This window comes from Pelobates fuscus, chromosome 12, assembly GCF_036172605.1.
Source record: "Pelobates fuscus isolate aPelFus1 chromosome 12, aPelFus1.pri, whole genome shotgun sequence".
NCBI lineage: Eukaryota > Metazoa > Chordata > Amphibia > Anura > Pelobatidae > Pelobates > Pelobates fuscus.
In genome coordinates this window covers 119,605,007-119,632,919 of record NC_086328.1, presented here as the reverse complement: position 1 = coordinate 119,632,919, position 27,913 = coordinate 119,605,007, and the positions used below count along the sequence as shown (strand labels likewise).

Sequence of the window (27,913 nt, the reverse complement as noted above, 5' to 3'; positions counted from 1 at the left end):
TAGCTTGTGAGTGTGTTCAGACCAGATGTTTCAGCAATCAGTTCAGAATTAACACTAGTATGTTTCAAGATTACTGACTGTTGCACTCCTAACCCATGCTGTGCACAAAACAGGGGCATAAACAAATAGTGGGGTCAGCAGCAGCAGCAGCAGCAGCAAATATTTATATTGAATACTTGCCCAACCGGCCATTAGGGATGCAGAAATTATTGGACCCTAAATTGTCCTTGATTTGCTGTGGTAGATATTTAATTTAATACAGATCTGTGTTGCACAGCTCTCCTCGTTAGACGTTAGACTACCAGCATGCAACCGAAAACTCTTAGAAAGAAATGGGGATAGTTATTGAACTTCAAACTGTAGATAATTAAAATGGGCAAAAAAAAAACAACCTCTGAACCCCTCTGATTACGAGAAACCCCTCTCAATTACAGTCACAGCTAATTATAGGCATATATTTCAGCCTAAATTATACAATTTGGGTTTTAATTTGCTACAGGTCAGAGTTTAGAAAATTAACTCCAAAGACTATAAGAGTAGATAAGAAATTAGCATACCTATCTGCAAAACCTTGGATTGATTTTACCAGCTTGTTCTTCCGAATAGCCTCATGCACATTTCCAAGCGTTCTTCAATTTCTTTCCTGTGTTTGCGGAATGTTAAAGTACTGTCATAAGCGAAAGTGACATTTTGTAATCTAGAAGTGATCGCTCTTCATGCTTTCAGTTACATGTCATCCCTTGAAATTCTGGAATGTTCTGAGTACATTTCCATACACTTTATACAGTGAGTGTTTGATCTGTTTCGAATTCTGTGCAGCTGTACTGCAGAGGTGCTGTAACCTGTATTGTTGTGTGTTATTTTGTTTGAGCATCATTCTATTATCTAAAGGTATATACAAATCATTGTGTGGAAATCTATTCACAAACCGGACTTTACATAGGACACGAGGACATGCGTTTAGACTGGAAGAAAGAAGATTTTGTCTAAGGCAAAGGAAAGTTTTTTTACTGTAAGAACAATAAGGATGTGGAATTATCAGCCTGAAGAAGTGTTTTTTTATCAGAGTCCATACAGATGTTCAAACAGCTACTAGATGCATACTTGCAAAAACAGAATATTCAAGGATATAATCTTTCAATGTAGGGTAATAACTGCTTGATCCAAGGATAAATCTGACTGCCATTCTGGGGTCAAGAAGGAACTTTTTTCCTAGCTTTGTTTTGCCTTCTTTTGGATCAACAGTTTTCATCTATGTAACTATGTAACTATATAGGTAATCACCAGTGTGAGTCAGAAAACATCTCAACACTTTCCCCTTGCAGATCAAACTCAAGCAAGTTATCTGTTTGACATGGAGTTTCATGTTGTCCACTTGGTATTGTCTTTATACAAATTTAGTTTTCTTGGAAGGGCTGCCTATTGCAAGATATTTAGCATCATGTCGTTGGGCAGAGTTTCCATAGATAGAATTTTGACTTACTAGGAAATATTTTTCCATTGTATCCATTGTATTAAATTGAGTGATTGATTCCCCCTTTTTTATCTTCTCAGACACAGGAAGCGAGCAGAAGTTGGTTTCATTGGAGAGCCACTTACTTTACTACCCAAGTATTACTTACACCATCATTGGCAGCTCCGTTATTTTTGTACTGGTCGTAGGACTTCTTGCCCTCGTCTTGCATCATCAAAGGAAACGCACTAATCTTATGAGCCTTCCAGTTCATCGACTCCAGCATCCTCTGCTGCTCTCTAGGTTGGTGGTGTTGGATCACCCGCATCAGTGTCGTGTTACCTACAACGTGAACAATGGGATCCAGTATATGTCTAATCAAAGCTTCGAACAACCTGTGAACCTTGAATCTCCTCCTTCATATAGTGAAGCTGTGCTGGACACCTCGTAAGTCTGCCTATTGGAGTTGAGTTGGCCAATTAGCTAAGATTTTCCCTGTCCCTTCATCTTTTATGGCTGTTCTTTTTGTTCAACAAACAACTGTTTATGTTGATATTGGTTTCTATACTTGTTTAGCCAGTCAGTCTGTATGTCTACCTTTCAAAAAGTGCACCAGACATGTTGAGTTTATAATAACCATTATATTTCTCCTTTTCCAGCTCCCAACCACCATGGTTTTCCCTACCACCACCGCCTCCTTACCCTTCAGACACAGAATCTCCAAACCAAGCCGAACTGCCCCCTTACCGATCAAGAGCCGCTAGTGCCACAAGCAATAGAAGCATGGAGAACTCATTGTTAACACCTGGCAATACCGCGGATGCCATCAATCCAACAGAACTACTGGAAACAATAGCACCACAAAGTGATTCCACGCCTAGCCCAGAACCAGGGACATCAGCCAGCAATACTTACCCTTCGCCAGATGGTTAAGCAAACCACCGACTGGAAGTAAACTGAGTGTACTGAATGTCTTGCGTTGATCCAGTGGATCTTCCTACCTGTGGAATAATCCTTATATTTTTATAGATTCCAGAGGTATATTTTTGTAGGGTGTTTCTCTACTATGATTTTTTTTTTTTCCTTAAACAAAAAAAAGGACGCAAAATAAGTTTGTTGACTTTGTCTTTTCAATACGTTGAAGAAATATACTGTATGAGACTCCCAGAATCATTTTTTTTTTTGGAAGGAAAGGAGTTCGGACTGATTATTCGTTCTCTGAAGTAAGAGAGGGGAATAGACATTGTAAAATGATCAGATCAAGATCTCCAGAAATCAAACAGTTTGACTGAGAAACTGATTCACTTTTAACTGATACACTGGTTATTGCAAGAAAAACCATACAATAGAATTCACAAGAGTTCTCCATTCTGACTGGGAACCTGCTCAGGCTAAATTAACATCTGAGTTAAGCTCAGAAACTGATTGGGAATAAATTTAAACCCATGTAGAGTATATAAAGAAATATATACCCAATAGACATAATCGCCTTCCTGCCATAGTTGTAGTCTTCTGATATCTATATGAATCAAATGGGCAAAGTAAATCCCTGGAATCCAACATTTTAATTTCCAGGCAGTGTGCATCTGCTCTAGATCTTTAATTTTATAATCTGCTAATTAAACAACTGCTGTTTTCCTGGTAACATTGTACCATGTTTAGAAATGGAGGTTTATTTGTTACATCAAATTAAGATAAACTCGTACAAAGTTTTTAATTGAGAATTACAATGGCTGATTCCCTTAACGGTATATTAGTATTATCAGATGGCAAACAGATATTTGCTTTCAGAAAATATGACACATGTTTAAAGGTTATTAAACCGTGCTTATTATTCAGATATAATTCCCCACAGAGCCTATGAAGAGGTCTGATTACATCAATGTGTGGTATGTAAGGATTCTTTTCCAGGGACGTGTTGACTGTAAATGTTGTAGCTTGTGAGAAACCAGCAGGTAGAGGTGACTCTTTAGTAGATGGTGAACTTTAATTCCCATGACCCTCAGCCAGACTGTGAGCACCCAGATCTTGACAGGTAATAGGGGTGATTGTAGATCAGCAACTAATAAAGGGCAGTATGTTGGCTATGCTTGTTTTAGATATTCGTGATCTGGTGTCCTGTGTGCCATGCACAGCCTTTGGAGAGTGTCCATGAATCTTGGTCCCTAGAGTGTCCTTAATTCTAGGATTTGTAGACCAACCATGCTACCGTCCTACGACTATTTGGCAAAGTTATCGGAGGATAACTTTCAGTGAGATTTATTGTTTGAAACAATCAGCACTAAACAAAACAACTCCACATCTACCCTCAAGCAGCTCTGTCACTTGGCAGTATAATCTATATTATTATTATTGCCATTTTTTTAGCGCCAACTTATTCCGCAGCGCTTACAATATTATAAATGGGGGAAATTTAACAATAAATTAGATTATTACAAACTGTTACAAGAAAATATGCACAGATGAGCTTACACTAGCCATTATTTATGAAATACTGATATCTGAGGTTGACAAAAGTGATGGCCGTGGGATTCACACAACAATCTATTGATTCTCCCACGGGATCCTCCATTGATCTCAGAGTTGTATTCTCTCACGTGTGCAAGAGTACAGCATTGACGCAGCTCCTGGCAAATGAAGTTCCTGAAAAATACCATCAGGTTAAAGATTGCAGCAGCCACGAGGGGACAGTTCCTCCTGTACCCCTCGCTCCTGGCCACCTAAACCTTACCAAGTCAGTTACTTTCAGCGATTTTTGCTAAATATGAAAGTGATAGATCGGATTTAACACTCTTAACACGCTGTGCCTTTTCTAACCCAGTGATTGACTCCAAAGTTTGCATTAAACTGCCTTGTGGGCAAGATTATTATTGGGTTTCTCAGTAACATGGAGGTTTGTTGACTGTAACCTGCAATCTTGTAGAAGTTATACATGTTAACTATGTAACACATTAATTTAGTAGGTGGAATTTCCTATGCCTTCTTCTAGGTATGTTGTGTGTATTTGTCTACTGTTTGTATAAGAGGACGACGGTCTTCTTTATAGTAAACTGCTAAACACAGTGTAAGTGTAAGACGTTCTGTTCATGAGCACAGGAGTTTTGATTAGCTAATAAGATACATGTGACTCTTAGAATCTTATCTATTTAACTACTCGTACCTTTATTTTTACTTAAAATAGAAAACCATTCTATCACAGTGTCTTGACTGTATATTTGTCAATTATCCACAAGCTAACCAATCATGGTTTTACAGGTTTTGCCCAAATATCCCTCTTGATTTGAAAACTGCACCAAATCTGACTTACTGTAGAACAGTACAGCTGTAGGTGTTCACTTTGTTTAGACTCATTGTGACGAGCTGTTTAATAATCACATTCGTAAAAGGCAGAAAAATGGACTATCAAGAAATGTCAAAAAATTCATGACTTCTATTGGAATTCAAATTATGCCAAAGTAAAAAACAAAAAAAAAACAAAAAACAGTTGACTGCAAAATGTTACTGCAGTGTTTTAATTTAAAACAAAACAACAAATGTATAAAAGTTAGTTAAGTGTATATTAGTGTTAATACTTTTTTAAAGGGTGATAAATAATCTTAATATCTCTCAACTTCCTGATGTGCATTCTTGTTACTTTTAGTCTGAGAATCCCAGCTGCCACCAACCAGATTCTCTGTTTTACCCCCCTGATATTATAAGAGGGGTTATGCAGTCCAAATTCCACACCTTCCATGCTGTCTTCTCTAGTGTGAAGATAGGTTTATGGCCAGTACTAGACAGATTTATGATGGGATTTATTAACTGCCTCTAATTGCCCTCATTTTTCTATTTACAAGCTGACATGCCTGTATTTGCTGGGTTCTGAGGTGGAATGAAGGAGAGGGTCTAAGCAGAGACATTTGGATATTTGTTTGTTTCTGTAACTATGTTAAAGGGACACTATAGTCTCCAAAACAACTTTAGCTTAATGAAGCAGTTTTGGAGTATAGATCACACCTCTGAAGTTTCACTGCTCAATTACTTGCCATTTGGGAGTTAAATCACATTTGTTTATGTTTATGCAGCCCTAGCCACACCTCCCCTGACTGTGACTGACACAGCCTGTATGAGAGCAAAATCTTTTTTTATTTTCAATCAGATGTAATTTTACTTTAAAACGTTTACTTTAACCCCTTAAGGACACATGACGGGAATATTCTGTTATGATTCCCTTTTATTCTAGAAGTTGTGTCCTTAAGGGGTTAAACGTTTTTATCTCCTGCTCTATAAATTGAACTTTAATCACACAGGAGACTCCTACAAGGTCAAACTATTAACAAATCAGGAAATAAGAAATTCTAAATAAAACATTATTTGCAATAAAGTATAAATATCATTAGATCTCACTTTGCAGGAAGTGTTTATGGAAGGCTGTGTAAGTCACATGCAGGGAGGTGTGGCTAGGGTTGTATAAACAAAGTGATTTAACTCCTAAATGGCAGATCACCGAGCAGTGAGACTGCAGGGGCATGATCTATACACCAAAACCACTTAATTAAGCTAAAGTTGCTTTGGTGCTTATAGTATCCTTTTAAGTATAGGGAGTGTTGGTTCTCCCTACCAGTTCAAATTCCCAATAACTCACACTTTAGTGAATAGACCTGGGGGGTTATAATTTATTTTAGTAATCTTCTGGTGTGTTAATAAAATGTTTATCTACATGTGTTCCCTGTACCCTGAACATATTAGGAACTTTCTTATGTCATAGATGTCAAAGTAGCATTTTGTGTATTATCATCGAAGAAATATCTGTGTATGGGTGTTTGGTAATGTACATGTTCAAACCAAAGAATTCTTTGCAGGTATTGTTTTGTTGTTTTTCACATCCAAATCTTCTATTTAAAAACTGAAGACAGCATTCTGAATATGTGACTTTATGTCTTGTCCTTACAAAGAATAAAGTGTTAAGGTTTGGTTTAACAATTATCTAAATGGTTTATGCAGTGCATTGTTTGCTTATCTTCTGAGATACATTGTCATAAGTCAAATTAGATGGCTGCTCTAATGACAGTTTCACTTTGAAGAGAATAGCTCCTAGAGCAAGCTCCTCATTATTTATAAAGATATATATTTATTCCTTTAGCGAGTTCTTATATTAAAACTCACCTCCTTTCATGAGAGCCAGTGCTGCCATGACAGAGGGAGGAATCATGTCCCTCCTGCCCCCTCTCAACCCCTCCTCAATTGGCCTTGCTAGAAAAGAGCAATCTTGCCCCATGACACCGACAAAGTGGCTTCCTTGCCGGCACATCGCTGTGAGAATGAAGTGACAACTGCAATTCCATTCCTATACATCTCTAACAAGCACAAGACTAGAGGATGAATCACAGCAACTACACTGTATACACTGCTGCTGCTGCTAAGACGGAGAGCACAAGGACCACCTGTCAGGAGGTTTCTACATCTCTCCCGTCATTCCAATATCAGCATGGAGGGCCATACCATCAGCATGGACAAGTACGGGAGGCATGATTGTTTTAAACAGTTTTTTCTAAAAATGTATACATGTCCCAGCATTTCTATAAACACAATTAATCAATGGATTTTAAGGACATTTAAATGGTCACAGTGTGGTGTACCATGACAGGTACACATTACCTGGGGATTGCCAAAAAGGTGTACGGCAGGAGTGCGTTCGTTAAAACTACATCTTCCCCACATTGCGCATTTTTTGTGTTTATCCCTATAAGCAGGAATCTGGTCACACACAGGATGATAACCAGCACTACACTATTTTGATGTAAATCCCTCTATCAGCTAAGGATAGTGGTAGTTATATTCCCAACAGGAGAACATCCCTTTGTGGCCTGGCTATATTCTCTGTTTGATTAAATTAACCCATCCATGGCAAGCAGATAATACCTTGACACAAATGGAAAGCATTCTGTCTTAAAAGGGATTCACTTATATTATTATTATTTTATTCTTTATATATCGCCATCCGAGTCCGTAGCGCTGTACAATGGAACACAATTCTGAAGTATGCCCAATTATATGTGTAACATGTTAGTAGGCTTTGATACATGTGTAGGAATTATTTTAAAGGAACACGCCAGGAGTACAATCGTTCCTCAAACTCGAGGTGGCGTCAGGCAGCAATTCAACACTGCTTTTTTTTGCAAGCCTGCCCGGGCTGGTTGTATGGCCCAGAACCACTACTTTAAGCCGTAGAACTTCTGCTCCCTAAAGTGTCTCTTTCTTCATGCTAAGTATTTTTTAAAGCTAAACTGAAATGAAATATGAACTTGTGAAAATTAAAATGAACTTGTGTTAAAGGGACACTCAATGAAGCGGACTGGATGCAACTTCCCTCTAGTTCACCATGCAAGTGAAAACATTGCCACTCTGCAGGAATGACAAATTGCAGAGTTTAAATGTCTCTAGTAACTGTAACTTTAACGTTTGTATTCCTAATGCTCTAGTGTTCCTTAACCCCATAATGCCGTAACGTAAACTTTTTCCTCATGCAAAGCTCTGTTTTATTTTATTTTTTTATGTATATTAAACAATTTTGCAAAGTACATCATATGCCAGGACCAACAAGAACAAAACAAATCAGGAGAGTTAGGAGGTCTGAAAGCTAACTTTACATCTAAATGTATATTTCACATCTCACAAACACACGTTGTGCGTAAATGATGGTTCCCCTTTAAGCACTTTGTGATTTGCACAGGATGTAAGAATAGAACACCAGTGAGGAATGTGATGGGGAATTTCTTTCCTCATTCTGTTAATTACTACCCCATCGTAAAAAGTGCTGTCTTTCATTATTAATTTCTGAAGTCCCAGCAAAGCTATGATGTGTGATAGACACAGTTAGGATGCATATACACTAATCAGCCAAAACATTACAACCACATGCCTAATATTATGTAAGTCCCCTTGGTGCTGACAAAAAAGCTTTGATGCATTGAGGCATATACTCCATAAGACCTCTGAACGTGTCCTGTGGTTTCTGGCATCAAGACATTAGCAGTAGATCCTTTAAGTCCTGCAAGTTGCGAGGTAGGACCAGAGGCGGCTCTAGACTTTATGAGGCCTTAGGCGAAACACAAACATGAGGCCCCACTAACAAAAAAGTGTCACATATACACATTGATGCACTGTCTACCTGTGTATGTGCCTGAGAGTGTGTCTGACAGAGAGTATCCTTGTGTGTGCGAATGTATGTCTCTGTGAGCATGTTTGCGTTTTTGTCTGAGACCCTATGTGTATGGGGTAGCTGATGGTGAGAGGGAGCGGGGGGTGTGATGGTGAGAGGGAGCGGGGGGTGTGATGGTGAGAGGGAGCGGGGGGTGTGATGGTGAGAGGGAGCGGGGGGTGTGATGGTGAGAGGGAGCGGGGGGTGTGATGGTGAGAGGGAGCGGGGGGTGATGGTGAAAGGGAGCAGGGGGGTGATGGTAATGTGAGAGGGAGCGGGGGGTGATGGTAATGTGAGAGGGAGTAATGTGAGAGTGAGAGGGGGCAATGCGAGAGTGAGAGGGGGTAATGCGAGAGTGAGAGGGGGTAATGCGAGAGTGAGAGGGGGTAATGCGAGAGTGGGGGGTAATGTGAGAGTGGGGGCTAATGTGAGAGTGGGGGGCTAATGTGAGAGTGGGGGGCTAATGTGAGAGTGGGGGGCTAATGTGAGAGTGGGGGGCTAATGTGAGAGTGGGGGGGCTAATGTGAGAGTGGGGGGCTAATGTGAGAGTGGGGGGGCTAATGTGAGAGTGGGGGGGTAATGTGAGAGTGGGGGGGTAATGTGAGAGTGGGGGGTAATGTGAGAGTGGGGGGTAATGTGAGAGTGGGGGGTAATGTGAGTGGGGGAGGCTGAGGGTGGTGACGGAGGGTTATGCTGAGGGTGGTGATGATGAGGGTGGTGGGGGGTAATGCTGAGGGTGGTGAGGGGCGATGCTGAGGGTGGTGATGCTGAGGGTGGTGGGGGGTGAGGCTGAGGGGGGTGAGGGGGGTGATGTTGAGGGTGGTGGTGGGTGGTGAAGCTGAGGGTGGTGAGGGGTGATGCTGAGGGTGGTGGGAGGTGAGGCTGAGGGTGGCGGGGGTTTATGGGGGATGGTGAGGCTGAGGGTGGTGGGGTGAGGCTGAGGGTGAAGGGGTAATGGTGAGGGTGGTGGGGGTGAGGCTGAGGGTGGGGAGGGGTGATGGTGGTGGGGGTGAAGCTGAGGGTGGTGGGGGGTGATGGCGGTGAGGCTGAGGGTGGTGATGGTGGGTGATGGTGGTGGGGGGTGAGGCTGAGGGTGGTGGGGGGTGAGGGTGGGGAGGGGGTGAAGCTGAGGGTGGTGGGAGTGAGGGTGGGGAGGGGTGATGGTGAGGGTGGTGGGGGGTGATGGTGGTGAGGCTGAGGGTGGTGGGGGTGAGGCTGAGGGTGGTGGGGGGTGATGGTGAGGGTGGTGGGGGTTGATGGTGAGGGTGGGGAGGGGTGATGGTGGTGGGGGTGAGGCTGAGGGTGGTGGGGGTGATGGGGGTGGGGGTGAATCTGAGGGTGATGGTGGTGGGGAGTGAGGCTGAGGGTGGTGGGGGTGATGGTGGTGGTGGGTGGTGAGGCTGAGGGTGGTGGGGGGTGATGGTGGTGGTGGGTGGTGAGGCTGAGGATGGTGGGGGGTGATGGTGGTGGGGGGTGAAGCTGAGGGTGGTGGGGGTGAGGCTGAGGGTGGTGGGGGTGATGGTGGTGGGGGGTGAGGCTGAGGGTGGTGGGGGTGATGGTGGTGGGGAGTGAGGCTGAGGGTGGTGATGGTGGTGGTGGGTGGTGAGGCTGAGGGTGGTTGGGGGTGATGGTGGTGGGGGTGAGGCTGAGGGTGGTGGGGGTGATGGTGGTGGTGGGGGGTGAGGCTGAGGGTGGTGGGGGCGATGGTGGTGGTGGGTGAAGCTGAGGGTGGTGGGGGTGATGGTGGTGGTGGGGGGTGAGGCTGAGGGTGGTGGGGGTGATGGTGAGGGTGGGGAGGGGTGGTGGGGGTGATGGTGGTGGGGGGTGAAGCTGAGGGTGGTGGGGGTGATGGTGGTGGTGGGGGGTGAGCCTGAGGGTGGTGGGGGTGATGGTGAGGGTGGGGAGGGGTGGTGGTGGTGGTGGGTGGTGAGGCTGAGGATGGTGGGGGGTGATGGTGGTGGGGGGTGAAGCTGAGGGTGGTGGGGGTGATGGTGGTGGTGGGGGTGAGGCTGAGGGTGGTGGGGGTGATGGTGGTGGGGGGTGAGGCTGAGGGTGGTGGGGGTGATGGTGGTGGGGAGTGAGGCTGAGGGTGGTGATGGTGGGTGGTGAGGCTGAGGGTGGTTGGGGGTGGTGGGGGTGAGGCTGAGGGTGGTGGGGGTGATGGTGGTGGTGGGGGGTGAGGCTGAGGGTGGTGGGGGCGATGGTGGTGGTGGGTGAAGCTGAGGGTGGTGGGGGTGATGGTGGTGGTGGGGGGTGAGGCTGAGGGTGGTGGGGGTGATGGTGAGGGTGGGGAGGGGTGATGGGGGTGAGGCTGAGGGTGGTGGGGGTGATGGTGGTGTGGGGTGAAGCTGAGGGTGGTGGGGGTGATGGTGGTGGTGGGGGGTGAGCCTGAGGGTGGTGGGGGTGATGGTGAGGGTGGGGAGGGGTGGTGGGGGTGATGGTGGTGGGGGGTGATGGTGGTAGTGGGGGTGAGGCTGAGGGTGGTGGGGGTGAGCCTGTGGGGGGTGGGGGGTGATGGGGAGGGAGAGCCTACCTTTCCCTGGTGGTCCAGTGGGCTCCCTGGTGGTCCGGTGGCCACTGCTCACGGTCTGCAGCTCCTCAGAGCTGCAGACTGTTTAATCTCGCGAGATTTCAGAGCGTTGCCGTGGTAACCCGCGGCAACGCTCTGATTGGCCAATTCTCGCGAGTCACATGGTCTGCAGCTCTGCACACTGCGGAGCTGCAGACCAGTGTCTGCGGTGGCTGGCCGGGCAGCCAGGAGGGGCCTCGCACCCGGCGGCATACCGGGCAAGCCGCCGGGCCCCCTCCTGGTGTCAGGTCCTCGGTCACTGACCGAGGACCTGACACACTCTGCCAACAGGCGGTTTAGGCGGCCGCGAGGCCCCCGCCAGCGCGAGGCCTTAGGCGGCCGCCTAAACCGCCTAATTAGAGAGCCGCCTCTGGGTAGGACCTCCATGGATCAGATTTGCTCTCCCAGCACATACCACAGATGCTCAATTGTACTGAAATCTGTGGAATTTGGAGGTCAATGCAACACCTTGAAATCTTTGTCATGTTCCTCAAACCATTCCTGAACATTTTTTGTAGTGTGGCAGGGTGGATTTCCAAGCTGAAAGAAGCCACTAGTATCAGGGAACACAATTTTCATGAAGGAGTAAACATGGTCTGCTACAAGCTCTAGGTAGATGGTATGTGTCAAAGTAATGTCCACATGAATGCCAGCAACCACGGTTACGGAGCAGAACATTGCTCAGAGCATAACTCTGCCTCAGCTGGACTGCCTTCTTCTCATAATGCATCCTGCTGCCATCCTTTACCTGGGTAAATGATGCACATGCATCCGTCCATCCGTCTGTTTTTCATCATGCCAGGCAACCATCTTCAATTGCTCCGTGGTCCAGTTCTGATGCTCATGTCCCCATCGAAGGCACTTTTGGCATTGGACAGGGGTTATCATGGGCAGTCTAACTGGTCTGTGGCCACACAGCCATATACATAGCAAACTATGATGCACTGTGTGTTCTGACACCTTTCTATCATGGCCAGCATTAAGTTTTTCAGCAATTTGACCTACAATAGCTTTTCTATGTGATCAGATCAGACAGGCTAGCCTTCGCTCCCCATGTGCATCAATGAACCTTGGACGCCCATGACCCTGACACTGGTTCACCAGTTATCCTCCCTTGCACTGTGTTTGGTAGACACCAACCGCTGCATACCGAGAAGTGACTGTTCACTTGCTGCCTGATATATCCCACCCCTTGACAGGTGCCATTGTAACGATATAATCAGTGTTATTCACTTAACCTGTCAGTGGTTTTAAAGTTGTGGCTGAGCAGTTTATTGGTTTACCTAAAGAAAACACTTGAATATGTTTGCATTATTCCCTTTATTTAATTGATTTATTTCACCAGAAGGCAGTGTAATTAAACACATTGTGTAAGGGCTTGTGAAGGATCAGCTACGATGGGAGGAGGAATAATGCTACGTAAACAGAAACGAAACCAGAAACAAAAAAAAGCCATTTAACTCTTAAACAGCAAAGAATTGAACAGTGAAGCTACAAGGGCATTATCCATACACCTAAACTGCTTCATTAAGCTAAAGTTGTTTTGGTGCTTAGAATGTGCCTTTAAAAAAAAAAAAAATTAAAAAGGTACACGCCAACATTAAAAATACATGGATTTATTTTTAACGTTAGAGTGTTCCTTTAAGCCACTGCTATTTTGTCTCTCAACCGGCCTAATTTGCTGAGAGCTGACATTCTAACGGCAAGCCACTCTCCTACATTGGAATAAAATGTTTGTAAGCAGGAGATTTTCCAAGCATCCAAAGACACATTTGACAAGTGCAATATACACATCTCAGAATGTTCCGATTCTCAACAAGCGACCTTGGGCTGTCGCCCCTAAGCAGCTGCTCCCTGCCAGAGACACTTAGAATAACCAGCAATAAACAGAAATTGTGTCCATTATGCTGTAGCTATTCCCATCCAAGCATTAAACACTCAATTCTATATTTTCTTCTTGTCTTGCCCACTTAGGTGATGTTTTCAATGGTTTTCATTTAGAATCCTGAAAGAAAAAAAATGAATTGAGTATATTTTTTTATCGTGAACGAGGACTAGTTCAATTTTTAAAAAAAATTTTTTATTAAACTCAGACAAATATCCTACTCTTGCTGTGCTGTGAAGTGCTTTTGACACAAATACAAGGGAGCAGATGTGAAGTTTAGCAGCGAGACACTCTTTCGAGCAACATTTAATCACAAAGAAATTCTCAAAAGACAAACAGATGAACTTGGTGAGAGTCGCTGGGCCTGGCTGCGCACACTAAATGCATTGTGGTTGCTGGAAAAATAATTTACATTTCAATTCTTGGCAGACAAAAGAAAATGTTTTTTTTCTCCAGCTCTGTATCTTTCCAAGTCTCAGAGACTTGTACCACCTGAACCTGTACAATAAGGCAGCTTAAAATCCAGATGCCGTGGTGAGATTGTAAGACCCAGAAATGGCGATATATAAACTGGTTCTCCTTTCTTTTTTCTTTTTCAAACTCGATGAATATTAAAATTCATAAGACTTGCATTTTGATCAAGGAATAGAATACGGTTGAGAAAAGTATTTTTTGTTATGATATCCTGTCGATCACATTGCGTTATTACAGGCTTTCAAATCATTAAACTCTGCAAGGAGCACGTTAAATCAAAATGTGCTCCCTACGAAAGATCCTTGTCTTTCTCCGGTGTCTACTGAATTAATTAAAAATCACAGGTTTCATAACAGAGGATTATCCTTCTGAGTTATGGGGTTTGGAACGAAGACGTGATTCAAACTGCAAAATCCTATTTAATGAAAAATTTATTGACACGATTTTGGTGACAGCACTATCTTCCTATCATTCGGGTTAATTGTTGTTTTTGATTTATAAATATCAACAAACAGTTATTTAACAGATTGTTCACTAGCCAACAATCCAATGTCCAATATCCTATATTATCCACTGGTTGTATTTCCTGAACAGTGATAAAATATAATATAATTTTTGTGGGCAGAAAATCACTCTTTAAAGGCAAATTATATCCCTTACGTGATAAAAAAATTGGTGAATTATATTTTTTAAGATAATCTCAAACAGTAATCAATCCAAAATGCCGAATGTCTAGCCTAGACTCTGTGACTGGCACATAATTGTTGATCTATCTTTGAGAATTAAAATAGTAAATTATACAAAATATGTTTTAAAAAATATATGGTTTGTATATGTTTTGAAAAAATACATGGAACAGCTGTTAATATTTTCATTAAATAGCGTTAACAAATGAGCATTGATGTATATAAGAGAAGAGAATAATATTAATTCTATGTCAATTTTAATTCCAGGACCTCTGTCTAACCTCTGGGCCTTAGGCAGTTGCCTAGGGTCACCTTTTGGTTTATTCTGCTCTGAGCTCAGGTAACTCGACTGCACAGAGGCAGAACTCAGTAGATGGAGCTAAAACGCTGAATAACACGAGTTAACATAGGAGTAAGGACTTCCACATCAGCAATTGGCACGCACAGCAATGGCGATGCTAGACGCTTGCACACAAATCAGAGCAGAAGGTAAATAGTTACACAGCCCTGAGGGATTCTTTGTGTTCTGTGTCCTCTTTATTGTAAAGCAACAGTGCACGAAATGAGCTGACACAGCCGTACCAAGCAGAAATCTCACTACTGCAGACACAATTGGTTTTATGCGTCTGAATAGCAGGGGCCATCTTCACAGTGGGCAATCCATCTCCTCGTGCGTGCCGTAACCGACTGCGCAGACATTTCCAGGGAATGCTGGGGAACAAAGCGCTGTTTAGTTATACCATTATTTATCCCTAGGCCCCAACAATGCTCAGAACAACAAAGTACTTGGAATAGTTTGATGTTGGCACTGCCTGCTTCTGCTTTAGACGAGAAGTTTATCCAGTCCTAGTTACTAATAGGCAAGCACGATTTTGGCTTGAGGCAAATTATTTATACAGTCACTGATAAAAGGGCATTAAAACCCCAAACCTCTTTTTCTGGTTTAAGTGGAAACACATCAAAAGCAGGCTTTTCTGAAAGAGGCACTGTCATTTATCAGGATATTTAATGGTTACTTATCCCCGTATTTATTAATATTAACACATATGTATTTGTGATGTATAAAAAAAATTTAATGTGGAAATCCACAACTTTTTATTCTGCAGGTGGGAGCCTCCGTCTTAGCTCCCTGTCAATCATTGATCAAACTGTATTGTTTACATCTGTCAATCAACATAGATAATACATACAATTAAACTCATACTGGCACCCAGATTTCACTCAGCAAACATTTCCAAAATATAATCTGCATTCTGTAAGTAATTAAGTACAATAAAAATAGATGCTTCGGGGGCGGAGCCTAGCATCCAGACGGAGCGGTTGTGCTGTACCTCGGCTCCTGCTACATTTTGCATTTTTCGGGGATAACCCCCCAAAAAAACAGCATAATCGCACACAGGACAGCTCCTAGCATGTCGGGGACACCCGGGGGTATCACCCGATACCAAATTCAAGCTTATAACCCCCCGGAAACCAAATCAAGCACCCAGAGGCCTACCGGAGATCGGGCAGCGGGGAGACGGCCGCTCCCCAGGCTGACTGACCTGGAAAAGGACCCCTCGAAAGAATCATCTCCTACCCCCCCCCCACCCCCTCTGGACCGATGGGGGATATCTCGGTCCAATTCAAGCGACTGGAATAGTAACCGCGAGCACACCGTGTCACTCCACACGTTGCAAAACCAGGGCAGCCAAACGCATGGCGCACCCAAGATGGCGGCGGGGAGAAAACCACACGGACCTAAACGCCTAGCTGAGATCGAGGATCACAGCGACATCCAACAGCGCATAGACGCAGCTTTCGCCAGATTCTGGTACAAACTGGGGCAAAAGCTACAAGCATCAAAGGCTAACAAGCTACCCCAGCCGGCGGCGGACAGAACCAACCGAACACATAGTGAGCGGAAACAGGCGAGACCGCAAACGCAGCCAGGCCGCAAGACTGGAGCGGCGAACGCGGGGACGAAGCGCTCAACTCCGGGCACAGCAACTAACCCTAAGACGCCTGAGCAAACAAGCAGCCCACCCAGGCCAGGTGCCGGGAAGAAAATTCCCCCACAGCATCGACCACCCTGCAGGAGGAACGCCCGCCGCTGGCGGCGACAGAAAACCGGCTCCAACTGCACCCATTATGGGAATGCCTCGACCTCGCAGAGCCATCGAGCCAGTGGTCAGACGATGCCACCCTCAAAGTGGGCCTGGGGCTGGAGGGGACCCTCGCCCTGCAGTGGCCGCTCCGACACCTACACCTACCTTTCCACTCCTGAAACCAACCTGCCGCGTACCGGCATGGGCTGAGCGGGACTGATAAATGGACACACAGTACTGGTTAACTCTCTCTTCATTTTTCCCTTTATTTTCTCTCTATGCCTTACCTGTGCCAGATGATGTGATATGCCTTACTCACTACCTTCTAACCGCTACCTCGCAGCCAACGCTATACTCACAATGTAAACCATGCATATTGTATTAGTTGTAAGGGCAGGACGCATGGGTCCACTATTAGCCGAAAGCATGTTCCCTAACCTGTACTGTTGCTGAGAGCTGCAAATCTAAGATGTGAAGCATAGATCCCCTACACTAAAATGCCGTTGCCTTTGTTTCACATGTGTTTCACATAGATGTAGTAAGCGCTATGTTGTCAGGATATTGATACCTACTATGCGACATTCATCTCCTCTATTTAATGCTTCTTTAGTTCGTTGCACCAAACTAAATCAGTAACGCTATGTCTCTTTATGTTTCAACAAGTAAAGATCGCAGTCCTTCCTAAGTGTGAAACACAAACCACCTTGTCAGCATTAACGTGTGTTATAATGATACCTACTAAACGTCACTCTTTTGCTTTATTTAATGTTATTTTACTTTGTGACATTTAACTTAACCTGAAACGCTGTGTTTATTCATGTTTTAAAAAGAAAAATATGGCAGTCTTTCTTAGGAGTGTAACACAAACCATCTTGTTAGCATTCACGTGTGTTATCCCTATGTACCTCCTTTTTCTATTCTGTACCCCATAACGCATATGCCATAATAAAAGAAAGATTTACAAAAATAGATGCTCCATGCTCTTTTTAGCCATCTTCCTCTATATCCCATTGTACAGCGCTACGGAGTCTGGTGGCGCTATATAAATAATAAAATAATAATAATATCCTTCTACAAGTTTGTAGATATTAGAATTATATTTCCATATAGCTTATATATACCGGTAATACTTTCATATCGCGCATGCATATTGCATTATTCATTTTAAGGAGATATAATTTATATACCACAATGTTTCACACCAAATGTTATATATCCCATATTCTACAGAATACATGTTTGTAAAATTTTTACTTCTTTTAACATCTTATTCAATGTTGTAAATTCTAGAGAAGGGACAATCCCTCTTTAAGACATTTCCCTGATCAGCAATTCATTTCCAGTTGCAGGATTTAAATATTGAAGTGCGGATTACGGGTAATGAGGGACAGGCACCCTCTTTACAGTTTAGGTAAATTTAGATCGCAAGCTTTCAAGACAACTCACGTAGGTGTGAGACGAAGTAAATACGAGGCGTCTCCTTTAATGTTGTCATACATTATTCAGAGGGACAGCAGATAAAACAAACAGCAAGAGAGCAGGTCTTTTGATCTTCCTCCAGTATCCCAGTGAAGTGCAATTCATTTTGTCATGTAGCCTTTCTCTGTTTGTGTTTGGAAACCTTCACATTTTCACAGGGAATCGGGACGTGTTGTAGGGCTGGTTGTAAAATTTACCAAGATCTACAAAAAAACAGAAAAGATGAGGTCGATCAGTAGGGAAAACAAAAAAAACAATTCTTAGTAATCTTGACATGAATCGACATGCCTCTAGCGCTCAGTAGTAAATACGTTGTATCTGTAAAACTATAACGTTTTTAAAAACTTTTTTTTACTTTTATTTTTAACCCCCCCTTTAGTGTTTGCTTTCATGTGAATAAAAGCCCATACATGTGAACATCATGTGTAGTTGAAAGCCACGAGGCAGCCCTCCCCCAAAATAGATGAATGCATTTCAGATCCCAGAAGGTGTCCACTCAGAAGCAGACATTAAAAATAAAATAAAAAGTCTTACGTAATATAAAGGCCAACAAGTTCAGGTTCGTTATTTTCACATGCACGGTCTATTAACCCACCTTAGGAGCAAACGATGGCAGTAGAATGTCTGAGTTCGAAAGCTCCTGAGATTTTTTAAGTGGCAGTGATACATTAGAAAGCTCTGTATTTAAAGGACCACTATAGGCACCCAGACCACTCAAGCTCAATAAAGTGGTCTGGGTGCCAGGTCCATCTAGGGTTAACCCTGCAGCTGTAAACATAGCAGTTTCAGAGCAGTTCTCATTGACAGCCGCTAGAGGCGCTTCCGCGCTTCTCACTGTGAAAATCGCAGTGAGAAGATGCTAGATGTCCATAGGAAAGCATTGAGAAATGCTTTCCTATGGACCGATTGAATGCGTGCGCGGCTCTTGACGCGCATGCGCATTCGGCGTATGACGTCCGAAGAGGGAGGAGAGTCCGCAGCCCCGAGGGAGCCCAGTGCTGGAGAAAGGTAAGAGTTTAACCCCTTCCTCCCCCTTCAACCCGGCGGGAGTGGGACCCCAAGTCCCTATAGTAACAGGAAAACAAGAATAATAAGAATAATCTCCAAGTCAGCTTGGTTTCCAGCAGAGCCATATATAGTCCTTAAAGGGACACTATAGTCACCAGAACAACTACAGCTTATTGCATTTGTTCTGGTGAGTAGAATCATTCCCTTCAGGCTTTTTGCAGAAACATTGTCATTTCAGGGAAAGGGCAGTGTTTACATTACAGCCTAGGGGTAATTCCACTGGCCACTCTTCAGATGGCTACTAGAGGTGCTTCCTGGGGCAGTGCTGCACAGTGTGACTGATATTCAGTGGCTCCACCTTCTGCATGGAGACACTGAACTTTCCTCATCATAGAGATGCATTGATTCAATGCATTTCTTTGATGAAATGCTGATTGGCCAGGGCTGTGTTTGCTTGTGATTGCTCTGCCCCTGATCTGCCTCCTTGACAGTCTCAGCCAATCCTATAGGAAAGCATTGGGATTGGCTGAGATAATCAATTCTGATGATGTCAACCAAGCAGGCAGATCAAAGCAGAGCCAGCAGCAGCAGACTGTATTAAAAGTAAGATTTTACAATATTTAGGGGAGGAAGGGGGGCTAAATGGTGGTTTTAACACAATAGGGTCAGGAATACATGTTTGTACACAGGAATACACTGTCTCCATCTCCTCTGATGTCAGTGCAGATGGTGAACCTAATGCGCGTGCCATGCATGCATTAGACCTTCCCCATTGACTCAGTGCTTTCTTTTTGGGTTTTAGAAGATACTGGATGTCTTCCAGCTCCGTTTCACAGCATCAAACTCCGTGAAACTCTGTAATAGACAGCCAGTCTTAACCCAGCAATATAAACATTGTAGTTTCTATAAAACAGCTGTGTTTTACATAGCAGGGCTGAGGGGGACAGGGGCACTGCATGAAGTGTTTTGGGTGCCTATAGTGTCCCTTTAAATGACAGTTTCCTAAAATGAATTCCAAATATAAGGTCAAAAGAACCCAAATAGAAGCTTAGTTGACTTGGAGAATTTTTCCAGTTATGCTATTGTGGCCAAAAAGTTTGAAATTCGCTGTAACTAAAAATTATTTTATGAGTGTTTTGCATCTCCTGAAAAAACATATGTAAACGAACAAAAAGCGAATTAATTCACAAGGTTAGAAATATTCCTAAATTGAAAGTTTGTGTCAGATTCTTTCTAAAGAAATCCCACACAAATCACCGGTGAGTAAAGAAATTGCATTACCCTGTGTGACTTCTCCTTTTTGGTAAATAAGGTGCATTCCTTAAATAGACTCCAAGGTAACAGCGATTGCAGGCAGAATACAGATGTCTGCATTAGTTACTGTAACTCAGCCAGCTGACTGCTGCTTGGTACATATGTACATAAATTACTCGTCCCCAGGGAACTTAGAAAACAAGTCTGTGCACTTTCAAAAGCACGTAGAATACAGCCAAAATAAAAAATACGTAAGAGAATCAGTAAGGTGTTCTAACGTTCAGGGCAGTAAAGGGATTCTTAGATCTGGGGGCTTTTGAAATGTGTTTATTCCGAGAAACTAAAAAATATCAATCAGTGGATTCGATTAAAGTGATATTATATTTGGAGACCCAATCAAAGAGATTTGGTGACAATCGCTCGCACGAGTTAAGGATCTGATTATTTACGAACATTATCTGATGATATTCATGTTTTCGGCTCATCCTAAGCAATATAACCTCTACAGCGTATTTTAAGTTAAACTGTTTGGGAGAGTTTTAACAGCCCACGAACGACCCGTTCTCAGCCAAGTTGATTAAGCAGAATTTCTGCTTCCAGATTTTCAACGTTAAAGGGAAACTATAGTGCCAGGAAAACAATGTTTTCTCTCTCCTAAATCCATCTCCCCCTCCACCCCCTTTCCCCCCCCTCCATAAACACACACCCCATGGTGCAGAAGGGGTTAAAAAACCCTTATGTCACTTATTCCAGTGCCAATATGTCCCTCTGTGCTTTTTTAGGTTCCACCTTCGCCAACGTCTGTGGAGACCTAATGCGCATGCGCGGTGATGGCCGCCCTCTCATTAGGACTTCCCCCATAGGAAAGCATTGTGTAGTGCTTTCCTATGGGATTTTGGATGATGCTGGACGTCCTCATGTACAGCATGAGGACGTCCAGCATCAGTTAGGCGACCAAAAGTCGCCAAACAACCCAGAAGTTTGGTAGACAGCCGCTAGAGGTGGAGTTAACCCTCGTAGGTAATTTTTGTAAGTTTATTAAAATTCTTTAATGCGCTGCAACGGGTTAAGGGACCTGGGCCACTGCATCCAGACCACGTCAGTGAGGTGAAGTGTTCTGGGTGCCCATAGGGTCCCTTTAATGTCATTTAACCTGGATAATGGTTATTGGCTGAGAGTGAAAAATTAGAAGATTGAAAAACAATAAAGCTGTTAAGATGTTTAAGAGTTTGCAATTTTTGTGAAAACCAATATCTCTGCTGGATTTAAAGGAACCCTCCATTGATAGTTTTGGTTTGACCTGCCACTTACTTTAGTTTTGTGGAGCTAATGGATACAGAAACAAATCTGATTGACAGTCAGTCTTATGGCATCGCCCCCGATTATAAAAGTGTTGATTTCTATTGTCACAAATATGACAGCCTACAGACTACTTAAAGGCCTTCGGCAAACTGTAGTGTTTAATGTTTTTGGAATGTTTCTTTAATTTTACCGTAACATAGACTGTCATCATCCCTCTAAAAAATATGTTCCTTTTTAAGATCAGAGTTTCGTAACCACTCACCTTCACAGTTGGGTCAGACAGTCAATTCACAGAGGAACTTCTCCATTAAATGAAATAAGATTTTAGGAACTTCTGCCTCAAGTTGTTTTTTTAAGGCAACATTACCTTGCATGAGAGGTTCCTTTGATTCTTTGTGTTCAGCAATTTCACAGGTCAGACTAAGCAGCCAGTTCTCATTACATCCTGAGGACCGGATCCTCAAAACAACTTATTCTTCTCATAGGCGTGCGCAGCCTATGGCATTAGGGTGTGCACCCTAAAGCACAAGCCGCGTATATATATGTATGTATGTATTTATGTATATATATATATATACATATATATATATATATATATATATACACACACACACACACACACTGCTGTGTGTGTGCTGTGTGAGGGTGCTGTTAGTGTGATGTGTATGTGAGGGTGCTGGTAGTGTACTATGTGGGTGAGGGTGTTTGTGTGTGCATGCTTGTGAGGGTGCTGTGAATGTACTGTGTGTCAGGGTCCTGTTTGTGTGTGTGTGTGCACTTGTGAGGGTGCTGTAAATGTACTGTGTGTGAGGGTGCTGTTTGTGTGTGAGGGTACTGGTAGTGTGCTGTGTGTGTGAGGGTGCTGTTTGTGTAATGTGTGTGAGGGTGCTGTGTGTTTGTGAGGGTGCTGTGTGTGTGGGTGCTGTATGTGTGTGGGTGCTGTATGTGTGTGGGTGCTGTGTATGTCTGTGGGTGCTGTGAATGTCTGTGAATGTCTGTGTGGGTGCTGTGTGTCTGTGGGTGCTGTATGTGTCTGTGGGTGCTGTATGTGTCTGTGGGTGCTGTATGTGTGTAGGTGCTGTGTATGTCTGTGGGTGCTGTATGTGTGTGGGTGCTGTATGTGTGTAGGTGCTGTATGTGTGTAGGTGCTGTATGTGTGTAGGTGCTGTATGTGTGTAGGTGCTGTGTATGTGTGTGGGTGCTGTGTATGTCTATGGGTGCTGTGTATGTGTGTGGGTGCTGTATGTGTGTTGGTGCTGTGTATATGTGTGTGTGGGTGATTCTGGAGGGTGGAGGTGGGGGTATATTACTTAATATCCCCCTTCTTACTTTATGTAGGGAAGGGGGTCCTTCCTTGCTGCCTTCCCTGGTGGTCCAGTGGAGGTGGGGGCAGATCAGTTAATATCCCCCCTCCCTTCTTACCTTATGCCTGGCAGGGGGGATCCTGCTGCTGCTGCCATCCATCCCTGGCAGTCCAGTGGAGAGTGAACTCGAGCCCCGCAGGGCTAGAGTTCACTCACGCGAGATCTGAACGTTGCCGCGGCAACGCTCAGATCTCGCGAGAGGAACCCGGCGGAGCTGCTGGCAATAGCTCCCCGGGTCCTCTCCTGCCTCCCTTTCTGCCTGTGGGCCGGTGGGGAGAGAGGCTGAGAGCAGAGCCGGCGCTCAGATAGCGCTGGCTCTGCATAGACCGACAGGGGGGATCCTGAGATCTCCCCTGCCGGTCTCAATACATAGGCGTGCCGCGGGGATTAGGGTGTGCCCAGGCACACCCGGCACACCCCGTGCGCACGCCTATGATTCTTCTAGTGTCTAGTGTCTAGCCCGTACAAAACCTGCAAAACCAAACACAATACTTAATTCCCAGGTCCAAATCAGACGCAACACGGTCACATTAAAAACCTCTCCAATGCTGGGCCACCCTACGCTTTATGTCTCCAACTTTAATATAAACGGAATGAAGGTAATATCTATATTGACGCATACAAAGCTCATGAAATAAACATTTTTACATAACTTATCCAGGTACAACATAACAGTAATTATCATTTTATACATGTGTGACAGAACAAACAGAATTTCTTTCTTAAGTCTAAAGCATTTCTAAACAAAAAAAACGACAAATTCAAAGTTGAGTTGTGACACTGGGGTTAAAGCAACATGAGTGAAGATTCTACACAAGTCTGATATAAAAAAGACATCATTCTCACAGAGTGTCATAAATATTTTGTTTACGGATCACAGAATGAGGGAAGAGAGAGAGGGAAAAAAAATAACAAACAGTGAGGGACATGGTACTAGATGGGGTAGAATAAAAAAAAACAAAAAACATAATTGCACAGATTAACCCCTTCAGGACGGAGTCAATAGTACACGTTCTGATCAAAACAAAACGTAAACAAAAACTGGAATTTGCGCTATATGTCTGTTCACCCGTAGTTCCCCTCTTTCATATTAAATGCACCCACACTTATTATATATCATTTTGTTCAGGAGAAACAGGGCTTTCATTTCATATAAAATATTTGTATATGAAACAATTTATTATGAATAAAATAAAAAAAAACTGTGAGAAATTGTAATTTTTTTTTTAAATTTGTAGTTCCGCCTCACATTTTAGCTGTAAATGTCATAATACTGTTAGCTTTTACGGCAACAAAATGCACATATTTGTAATCAGCGATGTCTCACGAGTACAACAGTACCCCCCATTAACAGGTTTTATGGTGTTTTGGAAAGTTACAGGGTCAAATATAGAACGTTCCATTTTCAAATTGAAATTTGCCAGATTAGTAATGTTACCTTTGAGACGGTGTGGTAGCCCAGGAATGAGAATTACCCCCATAATGGCATACCATTTGAAAAAGTAGACAACCCAAGGTATTGAACGTGGGGTATGTTTAGTTTTTTTTAGTAGCCACTTAGTCACAAACACTGGCCAAAGTTAGCGTTCATATTTGTTTTTGTGTGAAAAAAGCAAAAAACTAATATTTGGCCAGTGTTTGTGACTAAGTGGCTACTAAAAATGACTGGACATACCCCATTTGCAATACCTTGGGTTGTCTACTTTTGCAAATGGTATGCCATCATGGGCGTAATTCTTATTCCTGGGCTACCATACGGTCTCAAAGGCAACATAACTAATCTGGCAAATTTCAATGTCAAAAAAAATGAAATGCAAGCCTTATATGTGACTCTCTAACTTTCCAAAACACCATAAAACCTGTACATGCGGGGTACTGTTATTCTCGGGAGATTTCACTAAACACAAATATTAGTGTTTTAAAACAGTAAAACATATTACAACAATAATATAGTCCATAAAAGTGCCGTTTGTTTGTAAAAAATGCAAAAAACGTCACTTTTACTTAAAATATCATCGTTGTAATACAATTTACCAGTTTTAATATTTGAGTTCAGCGAAGTCTCCCGAGTAAAACAGTACCCCCTATGTACAGGTTTTATGGTGTCTTGGAGAGTTACAGGGTCTAATATAGTGCTTGCGAATTAAATTCTCTGCACTTTCTCCCTGTGTTGTCAGGCATGTCAATCAAATTTTAATTAATCAAATGACATAATTATGTTAAAAAATTACTTAAATATACACGTAGAATTTTAATATATATGCATTTATAGGTATATAAATTCTACGTGTATACTAATGTAATCTTTTATGTAATTATATGTATTTATCTCTATATATATATTTGCGGTTATTTGTATTTTATATATAGATAGATATATATAGAATGTCATTCTAAGTGTATTCTGTTTCCAATATATATATATTAATAACAAAATACAGTTAGAATGAAATTACATATGAATATATAATTTATTTTATATTTTGTTTCAATATTTTATTTATTTATTTAATTATTTTATTTATTTATTATTGTAATTATGCGTATATATATATATATAATATATATATGTAGATCTATTATATATATAATATATATACATATTATATATATGTAACGTCCTTCTAAGTGTATTTTAATATTAATATATATACTAATATTAATATTAAAATACATTACGTATGACGTTACATATATATAATATGTATATATATTATATATATAATATATATACATATTATATATATATAAAAAGGCATTTAATTTATTTTATAACATTCTAATATTTTTTTTTTTACACTACCTACCAGCAGGGGGACTGTCTAATATTTTAGACAGTCCCCCTGCTGGCAGATCCATAGCCAGCTATAGGGGGCCATGTGATCGCTCTTTGAGAGCGATCACATGGCCCCCGGGGGCCTCATTTGCCGGAGGGGGGCTGCCTGGGCTCTCAGACAGCCCCCCAGAAGAGGATCGCGGCGGAGGTGAGTACACCTCTGCTCCTGGGGCTGCAAGCCGTTACGGCGTTCTATGCCGCCGCAACGACTTTAAAGCCCGTTAAAGCCGCGACGGCATAGAACGCCGTAACGGCGTTAAGGGGTTAAGAATGGATGAATTCACATCCCAGAATGCAGAAAATGCATGAAGGCCTATATACAACCTGCGAATACATATATTTATACAATATACATATATACAAAAATATATGCATGCACGTATGTATGCATACATCCATACACAAACACCAATACATATGACTAAATATGTACAAATGTGCACACACATACATAGACATGAATATATGCATATGCACACATACATATACCAGCATTAAGAAATATATATATATATATATATATACAGTTGCAAGAAAAAGTATGTGCACCCTTTGGAATGATATGGATTTCTGCACCAATTGGTCATAAAATGTGATCTGATCATCATCTAAGTCACAACAATAGACAATCACAGTCTGCTTAAACTAATAACACACAAAGAATGAAATGTTGCCATGTTTTTATTGAACACACCATGTAAACATTCACAGTGCAGGTGGAAAAAGTATGTGAACCCTTGGATTTAATAACTGGTTGAACCTCCTTTGGCAGCAATAATTTCAACCAAACGTTTCCTGTAGTTGCAGATCAGACGTGCACAACGGTCAGGAGTAATTCTTGACCATTCCTCTTTACAGAACTGTTTCAGTTCAGCAATATTCTTGGGATGTCTGGTGTGAATCGCTTTCTTGAGGTCATGCCACAGCATCTCAATTGGGTTGAGGTCAGGACTCTGACTGGGCCACTTCAGAAGGCGTATTTTCTTCTGTTTAAGCCATTCTGTTGTTGATTTACTTCTATGCTTTGGGTCATTGTCCTGTTGCAACACCCATCTTCTGTTGAGCTTCAGTTGGTAGACAGATGGCCTTAAGTTCTCCTGCAAAATGTCTTGATAAACGTGGAAATTCATTTTTCCTTCGATGATAGCAATCTGTCCAGGCCCTGACGCAGCAAAGCAGCCCCAAACCATGATGCCCCCACCACCATACTTCCAGGGCCGGTGCAAGGATTTTTGCCGCCCTAGGCAAAAAAAAAATTGCCGCCCCCCATATGTCCAGCCCACCATGTGACATCACAATGCCCCGCCCATATGCTCTGCCATATGGGCCAACGCCAGTCTTCACAAAGTGTCTTATCTTAAAAGACAGTGTGTTTACATTAAAAAGCCTACAGGCACAGGCTATAGACACCAGAACCACTACATTATGCTGTAGTGCTTCTGGTGACTATAGTATCCATTTAATGTGAGGTAAATTAGAGATTAGTGCCACTAATAATATATTGGATTGCCTACTTACCACCAGATGAGGACAAGAGGCTGATGATGGGCTCAGTCTGGCTCCACAGGTCTGGTGTAGAAGAGGCTCTCTGGAGACTGTTTTTAACAGTGCTCACAACAATTAACGAACAGGAAGCAGCTCCATTTTTTAGGGCCCCTTACACAGCTCAAGGTCTGGGCCCCCAGGGGGCATACGCCTACAATGCCCACCCATAAATCCACCTACATGGCCCATCCATGAGTTGGGGATGTTTTATGTGTGCAATTTGTGTAAGGGATGCAGTGTGTTTATAGGGGATGTAGTGTGTGTTTGCGTGTAAGGAATGCATTGTATGTTTCTGGGTGTGTGTGTGTGTGTGTGTAAGGGATGCAAGGTTTGTTTCTGTGTATGTAATTGAATGCAGTGTGTGTCTGTAAGGGGTGCATTAATTATGTAAGAGAACGTAAGGGATGCATTGTGTGTTTCGGGTGTGTCTGTGTGTGAGTAGGAATGCATTGTATGTTTCTGTGTGTGTGTGGGGGGGATGCATTGTGTATGTGTGTAGTGTAAAAGAGAGGGTTTGTGGGGTAGGATAGGGACTGAGAGGGGAACAGCTCTTTCTTTTTTTTAAAAAAATTCATAGTGCTCTCCCCTCAATTATTGATTTCCCCTTCCCTTCGGTCCCTCCGTGTTCTCCCCTTCTGTCACTTAGTGCTCTCCCTTGGCCCCCTGTCCCTCTGCAGTCCCCCTTGGTGGTCTTCTCACTCCCCCCTCCCCCTTAGTGGTCCTCCCTCTCCCAAACCCCTTAGTGGTCCTCCCTCTCCCAAACCCCTTAGTAGACCTTCCCCTACTCCCCC

The 27,913-nt window shown here is 42.9% G+C and overlaps 2 protein-coding genes across 3 annotated transcripts in view; both read left to right on the top strand.

Moving 5' to 3' along the window:
* Nucleotides 1-2,578, top strand: part of LDLRAD3 (low density lipoprotein receptor class A domain containing 3) — a 128,148-nt gene extending 125,570 nt beyond the window's left edge. For both annotated transcript variants that reach the window (XM_063437615.1, XM_063437614.1), the window contains 2 exons: nucleotides 1,555-1,900; nucleotides 2,113-2,578. In XM_063437615.1, the coding sequence (XP_063293685.1) occupies nucleotides 1,555-1,900; nucleotides 2,113-2,386 (620 nt within the window). In that variant the 3' untranslated portion in view covers nucleotides 2,387-2,578. The remainder of the gene's footprint in view (nucleotides 1-1,554; nucleotides 1,901-2,112) is intronic.
* Nucleotides 1-27,913, top strand: part of IFTAP (intraflagellar transport associated protein) — a 526,063-nt gene that overhangs the window by 199,820 nt on the left and 298,330 nt on the right. The gene's annotated exons all lie outside the window — the stretch shown is intronic.